This window comes from Aptenodytes patagonicus, chromosome 4 (genome assembly GCF_965638725.1).
Source record: "Aptenodytes patagonicus chromosome 4, bAptPat1.pri.cur, whole genome shotgun sequence".
Classification (NCBI taxonomy): domain Eukaryota; kingdom Metazoa; phylum Chordata; class Aves; order Sphenisciformes; family Spheniscidae; genus Aptenodytes; species Aptenodytes patagonicus.
Genome location: NC_134952.1, coordinates 50,344,545 through 50,365,787, shown reverse-complemented (window position 1 = coordinate 50,365,787; position 21,243 = coordinate 50,344,545). Strand labels below are relative to the sequence as shown.

General features: G+C 41.4%; 1 protein-coding gene across 1 annotated transcript in view; it reads left to right on the top strand.

Annotated features, from left to right (window-relative positions):
• Window positions 1-3,598: 3,598 nt before the first annotated feature.
• The window catches only part of MND1 (meiotic nuclear divisions 1), a 43,142-nt gene continuing 25,497 nt past the window's right edge, over window positions 3,599-21,243 (top strand). The window contains exons 1-4 of the mRNA XM_076337627.1: window positions 3,599-3,658; window positions 6,139-6,204; window positions 7,037-7,094; window positions 8,911-9,059. Of these exons, the coding sequence (XP_076193742.1) occupies window positions 3,656-3,658; window positions 6,139-6,204; window positions 7,037-7,094; window positions 8,911-9,059 (276 nt within the window). The 5' untranslated portion in view covers window positions 3,599-3,655. The remainder of the gene's footprint in view (window positions 3,659-6,138; window positions 6,205-7,036; window positions 7,095-8,910; window positions 9,060-21,243) is intronic.

Here is a 21,243-nt window from a genome sequence, read left to right as displayed (position 1 = left end):
CCATTGCTACCTCCAGTTGAAGGCTGCTGACCCTCAGATCTGTTGGCTGAGCTAAGCATATGAATGCTCACTTGTTATTTTAGTGAAATGCCTAGTTACCAAAAACCTAGTATTTAAGCTACTCCCCTCAATGAGTTGGTAAGTGCTTACTTCAGCAGCTCTGCTAGCAAAGCTATGGAAGCAATAAGTTTTGGAGGAGGGCCAGCTAGCATTTCTCACCAGGTTAGATGTTTGTAGGGAGAACGTCTGCTTATAGTCCAAACACATGTCCAAGGATGAAATGAGGCAGCAGATGCTGCGGAGACTGGCCTGTGTGGGATACTCATGGATCATATTGCTTCCTGATACCCGGCCACATCCCACCGCGGACTGCTTGGACCTCAGAGGAGTTGGTATCGCCTCCCATGGGTGAGCATCTCCCAGGGCTCTCCTTGTCCTCCATCCTCAAGCTCTACTGAAGCATCTTTTTGCTGTCAGTCATACAGATGTGGGAGGTAGCCACAGGACTCAGAAGGTTTGCTATTACTTTTCTGGAAATGAACTGATCCGCTATTCAACTTGAATTCTTCCCTTCTACTGAAAAAATAGCTCATGTAATTAAAGACTGCATTACGGTGCATGTATATGAAAGGAACAAAACTGAAGTAGGACAATTTTCATTCTTCTACTTCCTAACCTTCCTGCCTGCCATTGCCACTTTAGTGTCCTTTCAAAACAGAATTTATAAATGTAATTCAATTACAGATTTGTAAGAGCAAAATGAAGGAGGGTACAAATTTCATCTCATCTAAGCGTATTTTAACACTGACAAAGCAATGTATTTTCTGTGCCTCAGGAACAACAAAAAACTGTTTTGGCTGGTACTTAAAAATCTCGGTCAGACACCTAGCATAGAAAATTTCAGCCCGAACTGCTAAAGCTTAAGAAAATCGCAGGGAAATGAGAACAATCTTCTAATAGAAAGGCACAGTTATGAGTCCACAGTATTTCCATCCATTGTCTTGTTTTTATATTAATAGTATATGATCAGTAGTTTTGTGAAATACCACATTTAGACATTCTGAAGCCCATTAAAAATGTCAGACCTTTATGTATTTTAGGAGTCATTCATTCCACTTTACCCAGTAATGGAAAACTACCCTCACGTGACAAAGCATGAGATACTCCTGTGTATTCTCCCTCTGTTTGGAATGTCTTCCACCCCGTGGTCTTTCAAACTAGTTAGTTTTGATCTGGTGCTGCAAAATTTGGCAGGTGTTAAGGAACCCCTTATTACAGAGTAAATCGGGCCTAGTGATTTGGCCATGAAAGGGCTTCAGGGCTGCCAGCGCACTCAGGGCAGCTGAGCCTGGCTGTCCCCAGGGGGCACGGGCAGAGAAAACCTGCCGAGCCTCCTGCCCCACCATCGCCCGAGAGCATGAACCTAACGTTTTAGAGGCGGATGTGCCGGGCTGGCTTGGTTGCCATGATCACGTTCAACTGCTGAAACCAGGAACACCTTCCAGCTGTGGCTCCGGGTGTGTGCTCCAGCCATGTGCCGGCTCCATCTGGGGGTGAGACCTGGGTGTGTGCTGCCAGTCTACTTTCAGGTGTGACAGGGAGATAGGAGCATTGCTGCCTCACGGGTGCTGAACAGAAGACGCGAGGTACGTGCCCCAAGCCCACTTCAGAGTGAGCGCCCCTCTGAAACCCCTTCCTCCCTCTCCTTCTTCTCCCAGCAGCATGTTCAGCTCCAACACCCACTCTGCCGCTCACACGTGTCGCTTGCAGAAAACCCACGCCGCAACAGGTGCTTTGCAAATGTCGTAGCAACCGTTTGCTTGGCAGTGGTAAAAAAAGGAGCAGAGCTCGATTTTATTTCAGGCTGTGGAGGAGCAGGAAGGGGCCCACGTCCTGGGGGAGAGGAGGTCACAGTGACAGGAGGAAGACAACTGTCACAGGGAGCGTGGGGACACACTTGCTTGGAGGGCTGGCCAAAGGAAGGGAAAAGCAGGGGGACAGAATACGAGCCCTCACAACAGACGAGGAGGTGTGGCAATAGATTTCCTCGCACGTTAGAGAGTTGAAAATGTGATGCACAAGGAGGTATGAAAGAACAAGAAGCTTTGTGTTTTGTATGACTGTTAAGCTTCGTATTAATAATGTTGCATTTCCTTTTTAGTAATACACTGGTACGCACAATGAGGAACAGGATCACGGCCAGGTCTGTGTGGAAGAGAACCTTGGGTTTCAGGAAAGGGGGCACCTCGCAAAGGCGATGGAAAATCTTCATGGGAGACTGCCTGAACGTTTCAGCTTGCGCATTTTCATTTGCTTGAATTTAAACTCCAGAATTAGTATGGCAGATATGAACCCACTGCTGTTGAACTGCAAAGCAATTTCCCAGAACTGCTGTAGCTGAAGGAAGGTATTTTACAGCACAAGTAACAATTAAAACAAACTAAGTAATTAAAGTCACTAGAACAGTCATTGCAGCAAACAACTGTTTCAAGCAACACCAGATGTGCCCAGGTCCTTTGCTTCCATGGGCAGAGAGGGTTTTATTGCTCCAGGTCCTGTTGCTCCTATAACAGGCTAGTTGTACAATACACGTTGTTTTAGACCACCGTGAATGTGTTCGTATTTTACCTTTGCCCCTGGGCCTCGGAGAAAAAAAGACTATGCAGTGCATGCACCGGGCAGCGCTGGCACAGGGGCCCAGTGCCCCGTCTTGGAGGTGGGACTACCACCTGGAGGCATAAAGCACGTATCCCACGGATTTTTCAAACCCACAGCTGTAGACAGAGATTCAGAAACAAGTATTTTTCCCCGATGATTAGAGCCAATGGTGGTGGGATTTTAAATATTTTAAAAACTTTGTTAATTTTTATTTATTTCAATAATAGAGCAAATATATATTGAAGATACGGCAATGATGTGTCAAGAAAATTGCACTTTCTACACAAAATATAAAATGGGTAGGTATTGAGAAACACATGAAGGCAAAATGAGAACTTGAGCAGATTTTGTTCTAAAGCCTGGGCAATGCCAAATGCCAAACTTAAGTACGGCCCCTACATCTTAACACATTCTCTGTAACTTGCAACACCTGTAACTCATACGTAGTTGGTGACAAATGCTGAGTTTTGCTTCCTAACTTCACCTAAGAGTGCCTACGATACATGTTCAAAAGCAAAAACCAAAAAAACCAAACACGGTATTATAACACATGAGAGGGAAGTGACAACCTGCTTTATGGCACGGCAAGACTGCTTTATAAAAATGCAACGATTGAGTCCTCGGTTGACTGCACAAGGTATAAAAACCAGAACATAACTTTATGCATCTTTTTTCCTCCTGAATTTTATTCTACGGTGCAACGCGGCCGGGCCTGCTGCCGCGCCGCTCGGCACAGAGCGGCCAGGCGGCCGCGCAGGGCGCAGCGCCGCCCTTCCCCGCCGCCCCTCCCCGGCCTCGCTCGCCGCCTCAGCCGGGGAAACGCGCCCCCCAGCCCGCCCGGCGGCTCCGCGCAGCCTGCCGGGGGCTGCCGCGCGGCGGGGGCGGGCGGGGCCGGCGGCAGGCGGCGCTGCGAGCTGCGCGGGCGGCCTCCCGGCGGCCTTTTCCCTCCCGGTGGCGCCGAAATCAAACCGCGCCGCTCGCCCGCGCCGGAGGCGACATGGTAAGCGGCGGCCGCGGCGGGGCCGGCCGCCCTCCTCCCGCTCTCGTCGGCGACGTGAGCCGGGGCGCGGTGCCGTGCCCGGGCCGGGCGGTTAACGAGGCTGCGGGGCCGCGGAGGGAGCCGCGGCGCGGGGCGGGCATGGCGGCGCCGGCGCCAGCGCCAGTCAGGGCTGTGGGGAGGGGGCGGAGCGAGCCGCCCATCCATCCATCCATCCATCCGTCCGTCCGTCCGTTGCTGCGGGTAACGGTCGCCCGCGCCTCGCTTTCCCTCCGCCCCTGCGGCCGCTGAGGGAGAGCGGCGGGAGCTGCCCGCCTGCCGCCGGGCCTGTATCCCCAGCGGCCGCAAGGCAGCAGCGGGACTCCTGGGCCCTCTGCCCCGCTCTTCCCGGCGTGGGGAGGCAGCGCGGCTCCCCGTAGACACCCGCGACGCCGGGTCTGGGGGTGTAGCGTTACCATGGCGTGGGCCATTTTTTTTGTCTGGTTTCTTGAAGAGCAATGTAAATTTAACTGGCACCTGGAAGAGCAGGCCCTGTGACTATAGCTTGAGGTGGGCACGGTGCCTGCTAGTCCCCCTGAGACACACGGGCAGGCCGGGGGGAATCGGTGCCGCTGCCGTCCAGATATCCAAGTGTGAACAGGCTGGGCCATGCTCCGGCCACGCTTGTGTGGAGATGGGTGCAAGCAGAAGGAATTGCCAGCGTGCCCGAATGCGCTTAACAGCATTGTGCACTTGTGGCTACCTTCGGTAGCGTGAGCGACAGCGAAATTGATACGCCTGGTGTGTTTTATATACGTGGTGTGCAACACCTGGCAAAGAGGTAGGAGAGAGATAATGTGAAAATTAATAAAATTTGCCTAGAAAACACATTGATTTGTTACTTCTCTCTGTCAGAGTGCTGGTGTGACACTTGGTGCCTGAGGGACATAGCTAATCACGTGCTTTCAGAAACACTGCTTACATTTCACATCGTGCACATAGGGGGTTTGTTCCCGTTGCTGCTGGCGCGGTTTGGGCTGTTTGGGAAGCAGGGATAAAGAAGTTGAAGATCAGTCTGTTTTCTGTTCATGCTCCTACTTGCATGTACATGGTGGCTCCAGGTTCTAATCCTGCGACACACTGATGTCATAGAAGACAGCTGTGATGTCAGTGCTGACGTAGGGCATCTCTGGCTAAAGCAGAAGGGACGAGATTTTAATATTGATAGTGCTTTTGTTAAATACAATACTGAATTGCTTCTGTTCATGTCTGTGTGTTATTGTAACTGCAAAAACTAGTTTTTCAATTTATTTTTTGAAATCTAAATCAATCTGGCTGTTTTGCTCTTGATGCATATTTTAAATTTTATGCTGCCCTACTGTGTGATTTATTTAAGAAGGAAGCAGCAGTTAAGAAGTAAAAAATGGTATCGACTCCCTTCTGTCGGGGCTTGGAAACCCATGTCGTCTTTCTCAAAGCATCATGTTATTAGACTCCCCACTTCCGTTGACTCAAGGGCAACAGTATTTATGCCTTTTTTTAAAGGGAGACCTTTTTCTATCAACATCCTATTTTGCTCTTTCTATCCCCCTTTCACTTTCCTGTAGCCACACGCAGCAGTGCAAGGTCCCACAGCCTGCGAAGCAGTGAGTGGGGCAAGGGGAAACATTCCAGATTCAGCTTATGGCCACTGCTTTTGGGTTGTTGAGGACTATGCTAAACACTATTAATAAAACTCCAATTCTCTGTGAAATATTTTATATCCTAATTTTGCAAGGGGTGTGTAAAAATGGTGTCTCTGAAAGCGGTCAGTTTTGTGTTACTGGTAGCAGTTCGTGAGTAGTCATTTCTGCCTTTTGCTTCTATTTCAATCCATGTTATTTACTGCTCGGTCACACAACTGCAGAGAAAAGTAATCACAACTGCAGAGAAAAGTAATAAACACAGTTTTTAAAATGTGACCTTGAAATTATTAAGTTGGGTAGGAAATTTGAAGAAAGACATAGTACCTCAAAATGCTCTTTATCTCCTTAAAAAAAACCTAAATGGCCTACATCTCACATTAGTCTCTCTATATCACAATATAAAAAATAATTCTAAACAACCCAAAAAGATATTCCTTCTTATCTTTTTAAGGACTATTAAACATCTGGGTGAGTTGCTGAGAATTGGTATAAATACACATTTTTAATCTAGTAAGGTAAAACAAGGAACCGTTTGGGTATGCAAAGAAACACTGAGGCTTGAGCAGGATTAGATTGTGCGAAAGGTTGGCTCCAAACTTGGAATATAGATCCATCAGTTTAATAGACTGCAGGTGCATTAGCTTGGTGTAATGATTCTTTGGGAAGAAGTAGTTTATCTGAAAGTCTGGGGCTAGCGGTAAGGTATTTTAAAGGATGGCAAATACAACTTAGAGGTAAATAGATTCGAATTCTGAGCAGATGTTAATTATTCAAATGTCTGAATGTGTTGGTTTCTTTTTTTTTTTTTTCCTGTTCTAGTCCAAGAAGAAAGGTCTGAGCTTTGAAGAGAAGAGAGTTCGCATGATGGAGATCTTTTTTGAAACAGTAAGTAACTTGTAATTGTCTTGCATTCACATCGGTGGGAAAACGGGTCCTAAAAGGAGCTTAACTGTAGATGTAGATGAACTCTGTATATCCCGCTATGCATTTCACTGATGCCCTGTGTCATCAATGTATAAATTACAGGGACAGAGCTTGATTCATGTAGCTTCTGATCAGGTGGCTCGTCCCCAGGTGGAGCTAAGGCCTGAAGTGCACAGGTGGTGTTAAATGCTTCATCTACTCCCTGTTCAAATCTTGTCATTTTGAGTCTGTTACTGTAGGAGGGATAGCAAGAGGTTAGGAAGTATCTCACTGACGTTTATGGGAGGAGGAAGAAATCTGAGCATTAGAAAAGATGAGAGCAGACCTGGAAGAGGTCACTGAGGAGAAGAAACCTGGAGATCCAAAAGCAGAGCTACAATTATATTGGTGACATATGTAATTCACAGTGTTTCACCTATTAAAAAAATTATTGTGGCATTTGAGTACTTCAGCAATGTGCTGCATCTGGTGCTGACAATCTAACCTTGGCTCTGTCTGCCCTAAGGGGTTTACAGTGTAACTTCAGGCAAAATACAGTGACTTTAGAGTACCGAAGAAAAGAACAGGGCTTGTTACAGTAATAGGTTTTTTTTTTGTTTGGGTTTTTTTTTTTTTTTTTACTTCTCAGAATGTTCTAATTCTATTGAGGGATATGCAGCCTATTTCCCTAGCAAAACATAAACAAGCAATGTATTACCTACTTGCTTTTGTTGGCATTGATTTAGTGTAAAAACCACTCAGGCTTAGATGATGCTGTCATTTGGAGCTAAAGTGTCTTTTATGTTTTGCACAGAAAGATGTGTTCCAGTTGAAGGATATAGAGAAGATTGCTCCAAAAGAAAAGGGGATTAGTAAGTGTTTACAAAAGTTATTTCTCTTGAGCCATTAATCATTTTTGGGACAGGTCATACAGTATAGATTTTCCTGGCTACAATTTTAGGTTTGTGACTGTAATAATAATGGAAAAAATAGCTAGAAAGGGAGACGGGTCAATGGCAGAGCTGTAGCGTTAGAAGTGGTATCAACAGCATACTCCTACCTTGGTTTGCTAATGTTTGTCACTTATGTTAGGGCCAAAATGGGAGATCATTAAAATGTCACAGCTAACTCCAAGTTAACCACTAAAACGTAGGATGGGGTTTTTCCTAGGCTCTGAGATGCCTGACTTGCAGTGACTTTCAGTCTACGAAATTGTTATGTGTACTTGGGTAGTGAACAGAGGAGTCGAGTGTCTGTCTGTAATGTCACAAATATCTTAAAATGCTAGTCCAGATGTACACGGTCGATGTTCTGTTGAGCTTTTTCCCCCCAAAAAATGGCTGGACAGCTGTAAATGGAAGGCGTTTGTCTTTTCGATGAAAGCCTTTCTGATGAGATCCATGTCATCCATTTAGGATTAGGTCCAAGAGGATTTATCTTACGCTGTTGAGTTGTTTTATGTGTTCCTCATTCTGCTTCCTTCTATGTTCATTGACAAAAGGGGGAAGAAGCGTAATGTTTGTGTGGTTGCCACTGTCCTTGACTAGCATATCTTTGTGGCACTGCAAGAGTAAATGAACTTGCTGAAGGAACTGCAGACATAGGTGAATATCGCAAAGCAGTGTTTTTCAGTTATGTCAGCAGCTAACAGAGGTACTCATAGGCTTCTGAAGAGATGTGATGCTGTCTTGATTGGTTTGTCAATGCATATGTTTAATTGCAATTTGCAGGAAGAGGATGCAAAACAGTAAATACAAGCAATGGAATTTCATATTTAAAAATCTGGAGTGTAAAGTTTCTAAAACCATTAACACCTTTGAATAGTCCAAATTCATCCTGCCTCTGAATATGAAGGCATTTAGCCACACAACCCAAGCCCCAGTTACTCTGAAAAGAAAAACGTCTAGCCTGTGGAAGCACCCCCATACTGGCATCCAGCCTATAGCTTCCAAAAGATTGGATGTTCCTGATCTGGGATCCCCTTAGACTTGAAATTGAAAGTGAGGCACTGAAAACCATTAATTAGCTCAAAAGTCTATATCTGCAACACGTGAGGATAATAACAACTACTTTGCTTTGTTGAACAGGTATCATTTTTAAAATGGTGAATTATACCACACATTTGCTAGAAAGTGAGCAATTATGTTCAGAAATGTTTTGGATCCTTCTGACTGCAGATGACTTTCTGTATTGGAACTGAACATAATCAAATGTAAAATCTGCCCCTCCTGAGTCTGTAGACAGATGGCTTTAGTGCCTTTGCTGCTGTTTAATGCTTTGATAAGCATTACAAAGTGAAATGTAATTACACTCTTAATCAAGAAATTATAAGTTAATCCATGTTAGAATTAAGATTGCAAGACAACTTCTCAAGTACCCTCTCATGAGTTTGTTCTGCTGTTGTAGTGTAATATGCATGCATGTTTTATGATACTCATGAGTGGTGTTTTACAAACATCTGGTAGCAGACTGTATAGAATAGCAGCCTTTATGTATAAACTGCTGATTTTGAAGGGATTCATTCCTTCAAGTGAAGCATCAGGCATGGTGTCCTCTTGAAATTGTCCAGCTAGCTGACATTATAGTAAAATATTTTACAGGTGATTATAGATGATGACTTATGGTATTCATCATTCTCCACAGTTTAGATGCTATGCAGTTCTAATTTGATATTTTTGCTTTTATTAGCCTCTATGTCAGTGAAAGAGATTCTGCAGAGCTTAGTTGATGATGGCATGGTGGACACTGATAGAATTGGAACTTCCAATTATTTCTGGGCTTTTCCAAGTAAAGCTCTTCATGCCAGGAAGCGTAAATTGGAAGAATTGGAGTCTCAGGTAAATCTATTTTAGGGAAAGTACTTTTCTACCTGAATGGGTTTGCTTTTTCCTTATACCCTCTTGTTATTCTTTTTCATATTGTGCTCTTTCACGTGTGCATGTGTGCGTGTGCACACACACACACACAGATTTTACTATAGGAATCATCTGGCATGCGTGGTATGACATTCTTTCTCATTATCTTGCTATCACTTCAGAAAAGTTTTGGAGGTTGTTCTTGCTGGAGCTTGAGAAGACTTCTTGTCTACTTGCTGATGTTATTCATGATGCAAAACATCATTTAAGGACTTCCTCTAAATATTTAGGTAGCATATGCTTTTATGCGTCTGTTTTATAATGTAGGCCATCATGTGGTAATGATCTAAAAGCCACGAGAGGACTGAAATGGATATCCCAAGTAAATGTGGCAATGGTTTCTACTTATGGCCATTGTGCTTTCCTGTCTGCTTTTATCGGTACCTTAATTTGTGAGCGCTTGTGTAATCCCACATTACACTTTTATTAGGAGAGAAGAGCAGATTGGTCGTGATCTTCTGCAGAAGAGCAAGGCATCTTTTGTTGCAACACTGATGTTCTATTGATCTGGTCCTTTCCTACTTTTTAGGAACTGTCTTTCTTGTTTCTTTTAATTGGAGTGGGAAAGCATCTATTCATCAGTTTATTTGCAACTGGAGTACATGGTAACAAGATCAATAAACTAGCTTTGTGGTCTGATTGCACCACAGCACTGCCAACTTTTCCCATGCTTATTTAGCATTATGTCCATTCATCAAAGAATCATTTGAATTAATGCAAAATTATTTTTACAGACATTCTTTTCTTCAGGCATAGCTCTGGTGTCATCGTTGCTATCTTATGTACATACAGCATCGTCAACTTCAGCTACTTCTTTAAAGCTCCAAATTAATTGTATAAAAACATGCTTTTTTCCCCAACATGAATTGAAAAAGCAGTTTGTTAATCTGAACACTTTTCACCAAAGCAGATTAAATAGCCTGATCAATGCAGTTGAAATTGCTTGTTTATGCATGGAGTGTAGTGTGACTAGCTGAGAGGTAACCTTGTCAGTTATCCCTTGCTATGCTGTCGTTGCTTGTAAATCTCAGTCATTACTAAACTGAGAGTCCAGTCCACTGTTCTGTTTTAACCAACAAAAGATCATTTCCCTTTGCCCCGAAAGGGCAGTTTTCATTACTGGCCTGGCTGTTCCAGATAGCTGTCCGAAGGCGTTTTGTGTGTCTGCTTGTGTGGATCTGGCAGAGGGAGGAGAGTACTGGTACTCTGTCACATGCCTGATGCGTCTGCTGCAGTTTTCAAGATCAAGAGTAAGACTTGCTAGAACTTTCACTTCCTTTCTCCTTATTCACTAATTCATGTTGCTTTTATGAGCCAGTGATACATTCAGGGGTCTGTGGCGGTAAGGAGGAAGTACTGCAGTCCTTCCCATCATTAACTGGAACTGTGTATTGACAACCTTTCAGGCAGGTGCTTTGGATGAGTTGGAAAGTGCCACTTGAGATAGCTCTTGTGGTACTGTATGGGTCATCAAAATTATTGACTCTTTAATTTTAGGTTCTGCCGCTGACTTGCTCTATGTTTTGAGTAACTGTCTTAGCATGTCAGATGACCTATTAGTATCATGAATATAAACTGTACCTTGTGTGTGCTGGGACTTGGTTAATATTAAGTTGTCCCACTGACAATTTTGTTTGCTCCTTTACTGTCTTTGTTTTCAGAACTTAAATGAGTCCAGTCATTAAAAACTTCCTCAATTTAGCTGGATACGCTTGTACTATTTTCAGGCATGGACTTAGAGTCTGGCATGACTGGGCTTAAATTCATTTTTATTGACTTGTAGTAACAATGCACTGATTCTTACTCCAGTGAAGTTTTGTTTGTCTGGAACAGGAGATCAGTTTAACTCTGCACTGACTTGGAACTGAGTTTCCTAGTAAAGTTACTCAACTTATTAGTATATTCACGCAAGTTTTAGACCAGGCTACTTGCTCTGCCAGAACATAAATGCCAACTGAGCAATTGAACAAATACATGCCAAAACTCCTGCTTTGTTCACCAAACACCCTGGTGCCACTGTCTTGTTGAATGCAAATGATTTGCTCTCGGATACTTTCTATTTTTGCTCATGCTGCATATTATAGCCAAGTAGTTGAATGAAGGAGTTGATATTTGTTGTCTTTGCCCTTGGGCTCAGTCCCATCATGAATTTTAAAGATAATTGATCAAGCAGGTCTCTGGCATACCCTGATGAGTATCTTCCTTGGAATGTCTTGCAGAATCTGCCTAATGTGCTCCACCATAAGTATCCAGGGGTTATCTACAAACATATGCTGTACTGCTTTAAATGTACTGTTACATTATTAAACATAAACCCATCTCTTATGGAATTGTAATAAGCATGCAGTTATTGTATTGTAATGTTATTTTATGGTTATTTCTGTGTAGGAAATAAACTATGCTGATATAAACAGTTTTGCAATATAAAACTGTTCCAGTCGAAAGAAATAGTTTTGTTGCCAGACCCTTATTTGCAAACCAAGTCCTGCTCCTAACATATGGGCTTACTGATGTAAGAGCTCTCTTTAGACCATGTTATGAGTCCTTAAAAATACTTATATTCATTACCTTGCTTTTCTGATGAGAATGGAAATGTTTCAGCATTTCAGGGAAAAACATTTTCACTAGCTGAAAATAACTTCTCTGTTGACGCAGTGGAAAGGTGGCATTTTCAATGAATAGCGCTCTGAACATTTTTACAAGATGATAACAGATTCTGTCTGTGAGTTCAAATTAGCTATTTTAGTGTTTGCATTCTTCTTGATGTGAACACATACAGATTTTCTTAAGCGTTTCTAAATCCGGTCACTGAGTATCACAAAACTTGTCAGAACATGCAAAGCAGAGAAAAAAAGTAAGCCATTGTACCATTTCTGTTGCACGTTGCCTGTCTTTGATCATTCCTGTATACAGCTTGTGGCATGCTGAGAGACATGTTTTCTTTCTGTGTCTTGTCCAGATCGCTTGTTAACTATATTAATTGGTCTCTTTCTTCAGCAGTTAAAAGCCAGAATCAAGCCGTCTTACTTAAAGCAAAAGTTTAAAAATCTAGCAGTTCAGTTCATATTGCAATTAAAGCTTTTTACCAGGAGGCAATATCTTTGTTTGCCAAGGGCATGGGTAAGTAGTGAAGGGAAAGGGGTGACCCCAAATGCTGAGCTGAGGCATTTGAAAATAATGGGGAGGAAGAGAACAAGCTTTTCCATGATGCAAATTCTTCTATTAATTCATAGCACTGAGGCTTACGTTTGACAGGTTGGGCCTACTACAGGACCTTTTGCCTGCATACGTTGGTACTTCATAATGTTTTAGCGAAGTTGCTTTTAGCTCTCTGCATCTTACAGAGCTTGTGATTGTGGGGAGGCTGGTTTAGGAACTGTTCTTGAAACAAAATTTTTGTTTCAGATTTTTTAGTGATTATTGAGCCACACCCCAACTTGGAGACTCAGTAGCAAAGAAGTCTGACTCAGTATTTATGACAAAGAACAAGCCGGTTTTGTCTGGATGTTCAAAGTTACACCTCACAGTGGTTGTGTATACGCTAGATTTTTTTCAGGAAGGATTTATTACGTCATCAGTGTGATCCCCTTGTGCAGAGATGTGGCAATTAAAACCAATGCTTGAAATAAAGTTTCTGTTGACATAGCTTCTCCCCCGCCCCCATCTTTCAGCTTGTTTTTGTGGGGGCAGGTGTTTGGAGAGGGGCGCTAACCCCTGAACTGACATATACTACAAGAAGGACGTTGAGATGCTGGAGTGTGTCCAGAGAAGGGCAACGAGGCTGGTGAGGGGTCTGGAGAACAAGTCTTATGAGGAGCGGCTGAGGGAACTGGGACTGTTTAGCCTGGAGAAAAGGAGGCTGAGGGGAGACCTCATCGCTCTCTACAACTACCTGAAAGGAGGTTGTAGCGAGGTGGGTGTTGGTCTTTTCTCCGAAGTAACAAGCGATAGGACGAGAGGAAATGGCCTCAAGTTGCGGCAGGGGAGGTTTAGATTGGATGTAAGGAAAAATTTCTTTACTGAAAGAGTGGTGAAACATTGGAACAGGCTGCCCAGGGAAGTGGTGGAGTCCCCATCCCTGGAGGTATTTAAAAGACGTGTAGATGAGGCGCTTAGGGACATGGTTTAGTGGGCATGGTGGTGTTGGGTTGACGGTTGGACTCGATGATCTTAGAGGTCTTTTCCAACCTCAATGATTCTATGATTCTATATATGGCAAATCTTGTGCTGATCTGATTAGGACTAGGATCTTGGTGCTGCTCTCTAACCCAGGATTACTGTTTGGACTTCTTCCTGTTTTTCTGAAAAGCAAGGACAGAAAATACCTTTAGTTTGTGTAGCATCTGCTGCAATTTTTTTCTCCGATAGCTCACAGAGTAAGAATTGCTAAGTAGGTCCCTATGGATTTTGTATTGATTTGTTTTGCAGTGGCATGGCTGCTTTTAAAGGTTTATGCCTTCTGCCAGATGCTTATTCTTCACCTTTTGCTTATGCTTATGCAGCTGTGAATTGGACCACTGAAAAAGATGTTGGAAGTTGCATTTTGGTTAGGTGGGTTTATAGTTGCATCAGTACAGCTATGAGATGGTGAAACTAGAGCAAGGGTGTAGATTGAGAAGTATTGTTTTAACGAGGTTTGTAAGTGGAGAAATTTTTAATGGAACTTCACCTTTGTAGAGAGAACTGTGGAAGCTTTACTGAAGGGGTAGGGTTTTTTTTTCCCTTCCATAAGAAAAGGTGAAAGGATGTGGTTTTATTCTTTATCAATATTTTCCTGGCAGTCAGGTTCTGAAGTTTTGAATTACCTATGATCAATTATATTTTGACAAAATGAGATGTTTATCCTTAACTGGAAGCTTAGGGTTTTTATTAAACCAATGAAGAATTTGACCTATGCAGTGTAGAGCAGAAAGATCATCATTTATTGATGATTCTGCTGCCTTTTGTTGATTTCATAGCATGCATAAAATGAGGAGACTGGAGATGAGCAACTCCAGCATGTTAATCAGAGTCATGTTCAATCTCAGGCAAGAGCTGCTAATATGTTTCATACAATTAGCCCCCTTGCATGTTTGGTTTTTGTATTGTTCTGATGTACTTGTTGCTGCAGAAGGGATATGAATATGAAGGATACAGTTTTATCAGGTAGGAGGTAGCATATCAGTGAGCAAGGAAAAGAGAAACCTTTCTGATGTAACCTCAGTATAAACAGATTTGATTTTTTCATCTACGTCTTTGGTAAAATACTTGCAACTGTGCTGTCTGTTTTAGATAAGGTGAATTAATGCTTGTTTGCATTTTGCTTTATAGTGGCTTGAATTAAGTATTAATTAAAGTAACTAGTAACAGTGAGGCCTTTTTCACCCAAGGGCTGACGAGTCTGCAAACCACAACCCTCAGAAGCCATAAGGAGTTCTTCAACGATCTTGCAGTTAGTGTAACTATTGACAGTACTGTGAGCACTGTAATTCAGTAGCTTGGGGAAACAACCAGTTTACTTCCTTTCCCCAGTCTGGTTTTGTGACAGTTCATCTCACTGTTCAGTTCAGAACCGTTCATTTCACCTTTTTATTGTTAATTGTCGCACTTACCTTATTTCTCATGACGTTGCTTTCTTGTGGGTTATTCTTTTGTATTCTTAGGCTTTGCAAGGGAAAGTTTAACAGCAAACAGTATTATAGCTGCTGTTCCTTCTGAGACTGAGAGCAGGATGGTGTCATCTTGTACTGCAACAAAGATTAAACAGAATCTTTTCAGAGCAGGATACAGGATGGACTTTTTATGCTGTTCCCTGTGCTTGCTTCAAGATACGTGTGAGCAACAGAGACTTGTGGAGAGTTTTGGCAATTTTTTTTTTTCTCCCACTAAGCATTGCATTGGGCCAGTGTTAGTTAAGATGGAAGGGATTAGTTGATGTTTCATTCCTTAAATCCCTGCCCTAGGGTTGGTAAGAGGAGGGATTTTCACTTCCCATGACTCATGTATTGAGCCAGGGGAAGAATTTAGAAGTCAGTACATCCTAACTCTCCTTTGGCAGCTAGTTTAAAAAACAAAACAAAACAAAAAGCCCCAAAACCCCAGGAATGAACTTGTCAAAATAGTGACTTCACGTGTACAAATACTTACGAGCATTGAAATATGAAAAGAGAAAGGATTTATTTTATTAAAAAAAAAAAAAACTCAGGGAATGCTATATTAGGAAATACTTTCATTAGGAATGCACATTGTTTGAAAATAGTTAATGGAAAAAAATAATCATATTGGTGAGTAATCTGGCTTGAAGCCTCCTGGAGATGTTTGACAACATAACTAAAAGGAGAGAATCTTATTGTTCAAAATGCACACAGAACATTTCGAGTTTTAACCATTAGAAAGTTCTTTCAAGATGCAGCTTGGTTTATTTCTATCCTTTTAGATAGATATGTTTTTCCTTCTCAAATACTGTGACTGGATTACTGCATGGAAAGTTGCTGAATAGAGACTGCTTGAGACCACTGGCTGAAGCACAAGAAACTTCTGCTGTCCACATTGTTTCTGCCTCCTCCAAGGAGGAGCAGCCTCCTCCTTGATCCAGTTGACCCACTCAGTTGTCAGTATATTTCTACACAGTTCGAAGATCGATTCTGGACTGCAAGTAGGTACAAATGCTCAGAGGTGGCTGGCTTAAAGTAATCAGTCCTGAACTGAGGTACAAATCCGTGGAGATAACAGATATTCAGTGAGGGGTAACAGGCCTGATGGTGCTTGGAATCGGGTGACATTGCTGAAGATGCCGGACAAGATGTGTACCCTGGTTGGTGCTTTGAATCAGCCAGGGAGTGCCTGTGGGACCTAGTGCTGTGAAGCAAGGTTTTTGCATTGCTTCGTAGCAGTGTCCTCAGTGGATGGTGTATCAGCCTTTAAGAGAGCTCCTTACACACCTCAGATCTCTATTTCAATTTTCAGCCTCTGTCGATGGTTTTGAATGCAGGGTTTCACTGCTTTTTCTCCTCATGGCAGTGATGGGCTATCCCTAGAGGTACATGTGCAACAACTTTGGAATCCGTGGCCTAATGCTTTTGATAGAACAGTTTATTTTTTGGGTGCAAGATTTTCACATTATGATCAATTGAACAGCTGTAGTAATTCATCACTCAGTATGTTTGTGAAAATACTTTTTTCATTTATTGAACATAAAGGACTTGCATGCATAAAGTGTCTTAAGGTTTATCATGATCTTAAGCTTTGCTGAAATACCTTTTAGAAAAGCTTAGGGCTATCTTTTTAGTATGAATTTTATGAGTGTTAGGGAATAGATAGCATAGTTAAAGAATTGTCCTCTAAAACCGGAGAAATACATCAGTACTTTTGCAACTAATACACGTGACTTGTATTAGGAATTATTTATTTAGACATTTTTCTCTAATATGTATGCTTACAATTTAATTTTATTGGGTTGCAGAAAAAGTAATAAATTGTCCCTTTCCAGGAAAAATAAAAGTCTAATCGCTGAAGAGTTCTCTCTTTTAATGCCCATTGTAACACATAGGCAGGATCCCAACGTGTTGCCTAAGCAGTTATGGCAGTCTTCCCATGTCCAGACTGGGCCTTCCTTTTTCCTTCATATTTGAGGGCATCTCATTAGCTTTCTACTTTGTTTATTTATTTATTTACTGTTCCTTGGATTGGCCTGGCTGTTTTGATAATCCGCAGCCCCAATCTGCTGGGTGATTCCATTCCCTTCTGGCTTGCTTCCCCCCCGCACCCCCCCCCCTTACATAGTAATGACTCTCCCAACAGCGGCAATTAGTGACCCCTCCCTATTTTCAGCCTGCAGCCTTTCACAGATGTGTATGTTTTCTTTGAAATAAAGGACTATAGACACATAAAGAAATGGCCAACTGTAAAGCTCGTATGGTATGACTAGCTAACTTCATACCATCCAGTGGGAGTTGTAGCAGTACGAAGTATCCTAAAAGCAAGCGGCTGAGAATTTGCATCATTTAAACATGGAGAATATGTTGATTATGTCTCTGCTTATTTGTTTGTTGATCCTGTAAAGCTTATTCCCTGGATCAGTCTCCTGGAAGATGCTAATAAAATTTTATTTGAAGCAGTCCAGGGTTTTTGTTACCTCTTTGCATCTTGCATTTAAAAAATGTTGATGTCTTGAAATGATTGTGAATTTAGTAAGTCCTAAAATGTCCAGCAGAGAATACTCTTCTAATGCTGTAACTTATTAGAGCCTTCTGGAATTATGTTTAATGGCATGCTGCAAAGCCCTGGAGGGTATGCTTAGTTACTGCTGTCATGGCAGACTTCTAAAAATACAGTGCTCTGGAGGCTTCTGTTAGAATTCAGCAACCTCGTAATTTGGTGTTCATTAGTTGAATTTCATGCTTTTCCTTTTACTAGCTGTTAATATGTAACTAGATTGATGGCAACTGTGAAGGTTGTGTACTGATGAACTGTGTAGGTTTTCCTTTCCTGCCTTCTTGATGAACATAAGCTAAAATTGGCATGATTTAAGAGCAATTTTTTTAAAAAAAGCTGGCTCTGTAGTAAATGTAACTGTAAAGAATACAAAGTGGGTTTGAAGGAATAATCCTACTACATTAAAAAGGATGTATTGTTACTGTGCCCCAGTAGTGTATATTATATATTCATTCTGATATAAAGCAGGAAAAAAATACTAGCTTTTTCTAACAGTGTTTTCTGTGAAACTGTGAATTTTTTAGGTAACGTCATAACTGTGTAAACACAGTTTACCTTTCCTTTTCGAAGAGGCTTGCATACTGGCTGCTGGCTCCATTCCTGGCATTGCAATGAAACTGTTGATCTGAAATGCAAAGAAATTGGGAATAAACATGGGGCTCTCACTCTAGAAGCCCAGGCACAGATGCAGCCCTGCACATCTTCCCATGCCCCACAGTAGGCATGGCAGGTTGAGTGACAGTTCAGCGTATCAGCAGAAACCCAGCAGCCTGAGAAAGTTTAAAGGCTTAGATGTTCTGCCTGTCTGGCAAACCTTTAAATTTTTCTCTGCTGTAAGGCCAGGAGCTTCCAGCCTGGGGATAAGGTGGAGGCAATACTACATTCAAAGCTGGGTTTGATGGAAACAGTGAGTTGTAATCTTACTTAATTTGAACTTTGACTTTCACCTTAAAATCTTGTCATTCAATTGATATAGCATATTTTATTTCAGAAAACTAGCATACATGCAGAAATAAAAATACTAGCATGCAATTATATGTCTCACTTCATAGCATTTTCCTCTTCTGAAAGGAATGAAATAAAAACAATAAAAACGCAGAGTATAAAACCAAAATGTGTGAAGTTAGTTTGTAGCAGGGAAACTTCAGAGGAAAGGTCTTTCTTGTCATAGTCAAACAGCTCATTATTGTTGAATGCATGGTAGTTCCATCAAAGACTATTCTTTGGATCAGGAATTTGAGATGACGGTTATCTGTCTGAGCATTACTTAAAAACGATGAAATTGGCATAAAGAATGAATATGTAAGAGTGCTGTCAAAACTCTGAAATTTGATAGATGTATTTTACTGAGGCTTTTTATTTTACTGACAATATCTCAGTGTAGAATTTGGGCTTTTTTTAAAGCCTGTGGAATAAAGTTTTGATTTGGTTTTTGTAGTCTATAGGCAGGACTTGAGCTCAGGGAATATCAGATGAATATTGCTTAGTCCCTGAAGGCATTGTCCGTGTATGGCTCAGCTGGTTAGGATAGCAATCTTTAAAAGCCCTTTAGGGAAAAATTAGAACTTTTCTTCTTTCTCTCCCTTTCTTTCCAAGGGAAAATATTTTTCAGTGTTCTTTCTGCCTTGAACAGACCTGTTAACGATCACCTTGAACTTCATAGCTTTAGTAAATACGCTAATGTGGAGTAACAAGCATCCTTCACGTCCAGATATTAAAATTTTCTATAGTTCTGTCAGTTATGTGAATGCCTTTTGGCTCTTTCAGCTTTCCCTATTAGGCTGCTTGCATTTGTGAAACAGGGTTGAAGAATGAGGCGTTTCAGCTTTTTTTTTTTTTTTTTTTTTTTAGGTTGATTGGGCATACTTGGTATTTGTATCTGAGTAGACAGCCATCTGTCCCTCAGGTCGTGCCAATTATGCCAACTCTGAAAGCAGCCAGAGAAATTCAGTTCTTTCATTCAGCCTGCACAACTGTTTCTTTCACCTTTTGTCTATTAAGGAGATCAGCCTGGAGTGGTTATTTTCTGTTGCATAACTAGTACTTACCAAATGGTGTTGCAAATGAATGAAGCAAGAACAAAAGCTCACAGCAAGACATCTTCTCTAAGTAAACTTTAACTTAACTATTATGGCAAATCTAAAAAGATGAAAATAATTGAATTAAAAGCTACTTTTAATGTAGAGGGGTTTATTTTAAAGACTGTTGCTATATAGTAACTGCAGCTAGCAATATAAGGTTTGTACGTGGATGGGTGAAGGTTCCAATGGAGGGGGAATTCCTCATTTGTTTCTTCTGGATACCCTGCACATTCTGTTTTCTTCATCCAAAAGCAATTGCAGGAAGAAGGACTCATGTCATACTCAACATGACCTGACAATAGAGCCATGCCTAATTTACCATGTCATATTTCAGTCTTGTGTTAGCATGCTATATAAATCAGGATTATAGGCCTAAATTTAATCTTGAAACACAAAATGGATTGTGTTTGTGGGACGGGCTAGTAAATCAGTATTACCTACATGAATACTCTAGCAAAACATATAAATACTGCTTATGAGTGCAGAGATCTAACTTCAGAATTCTTTTTTCTTTGAGAATCTTTATCGTGCTTTGTCAGACAATTGTATGGAGAGTCAGATATTTGTTTAGTTAGTCCCCTGAAAAAAACTTCACTCACTTAGCTTGAGTGTCTGATGCTTCTTTTTTTATCACTGACATAAGTTACAATCCAAAACTAAAAAATACCCACTCGTTACCTCTTCAGTACTTCTTTAAAAAATATAGAACTTGCACACTGGCAGAATTAATAGCATGATATTTTGGAACAAGTATTATTCACTTAAAAGAATCAGTGCACCAGCCCTTCATTTTGAATAGCAAATATAACTTGTTTCGGGTCTCCTTTTTCTCCAGAAAATTATATTTATTCCCTACCTTCTTCCAAGTTTTTGAACTGGCTCTTTCAAAGATTGCACTAAAAATGAAGTAATCTTTTTATGGTAAAATTTGTAGCATGCATGAAGAGAAGAGAGTTCTTGTACTGAACGTTTCTCCAGTATACCTATAATGAAGTATTTAAGAAAAAAAAATTCTTATAAGTACAGAAATATGGTGGGCCCTAACTCTGTCTCTTCACTTTTTCTACAGCCTGTTTCCCATCCATTTTATGGTGCTCTCTTGCTCTAAAAATGTTGTCTATTCTTCGATTTCAGAGATAAAAATTCTTATTCTATATTGCTTTAATCTCTACTCTTGTTCTTACCTGTATTTGTTGAACCATTGCAGTCTCCCAGTTGCTTCTCTCATGCTCCTTTTAATTCCCAGCAAACACCATTCCCTACTTCATATTGCTGAAGTGACTTGTAATGACTTGGGGTAAGGCATTGCATGCTGCTTTTCTCTTCCTTTCACAAATGTTAAAAGAAAAAAGAAAAAGGTCTTTTGGTTGTATTTACATAACAAGCGCGTATTTGCTGTCTGTGCTTCACTAAGAGTACATCACATCCCTGACTAAAGCCCCAGTGAACCTGGGACCTGCTCCTGCTGTAGTTCAGTTCACTGGATGGGTTATATGCAAAAATGGCATTTCACGAGTGGTACGCAGGCATCCTGAGAGCAGAACAGAAGTGACAATACTGCAGTTCATGGCACTCTACTCAGCTATGAGCATAATTAGCTAACTTAGAAGTTTACTTCTGTGTATTTGGAGGCCCTGGCAAGTATGTATTTGTGACTGTATATGTAAAAGAAGTAGTTGTATGCTTACTTTGTGTAGTACTTTAGAAAGCAATTCTGCACATCAATGTGCCTTCCCCCCCCTCTTTTAAGTTTTATTGTTTTGGTCAACAGTGATTGCTGAGCGGTTTCTTTTAGTAATGTTCTATGCCTTTCTTTTAACACAACAGGTCTG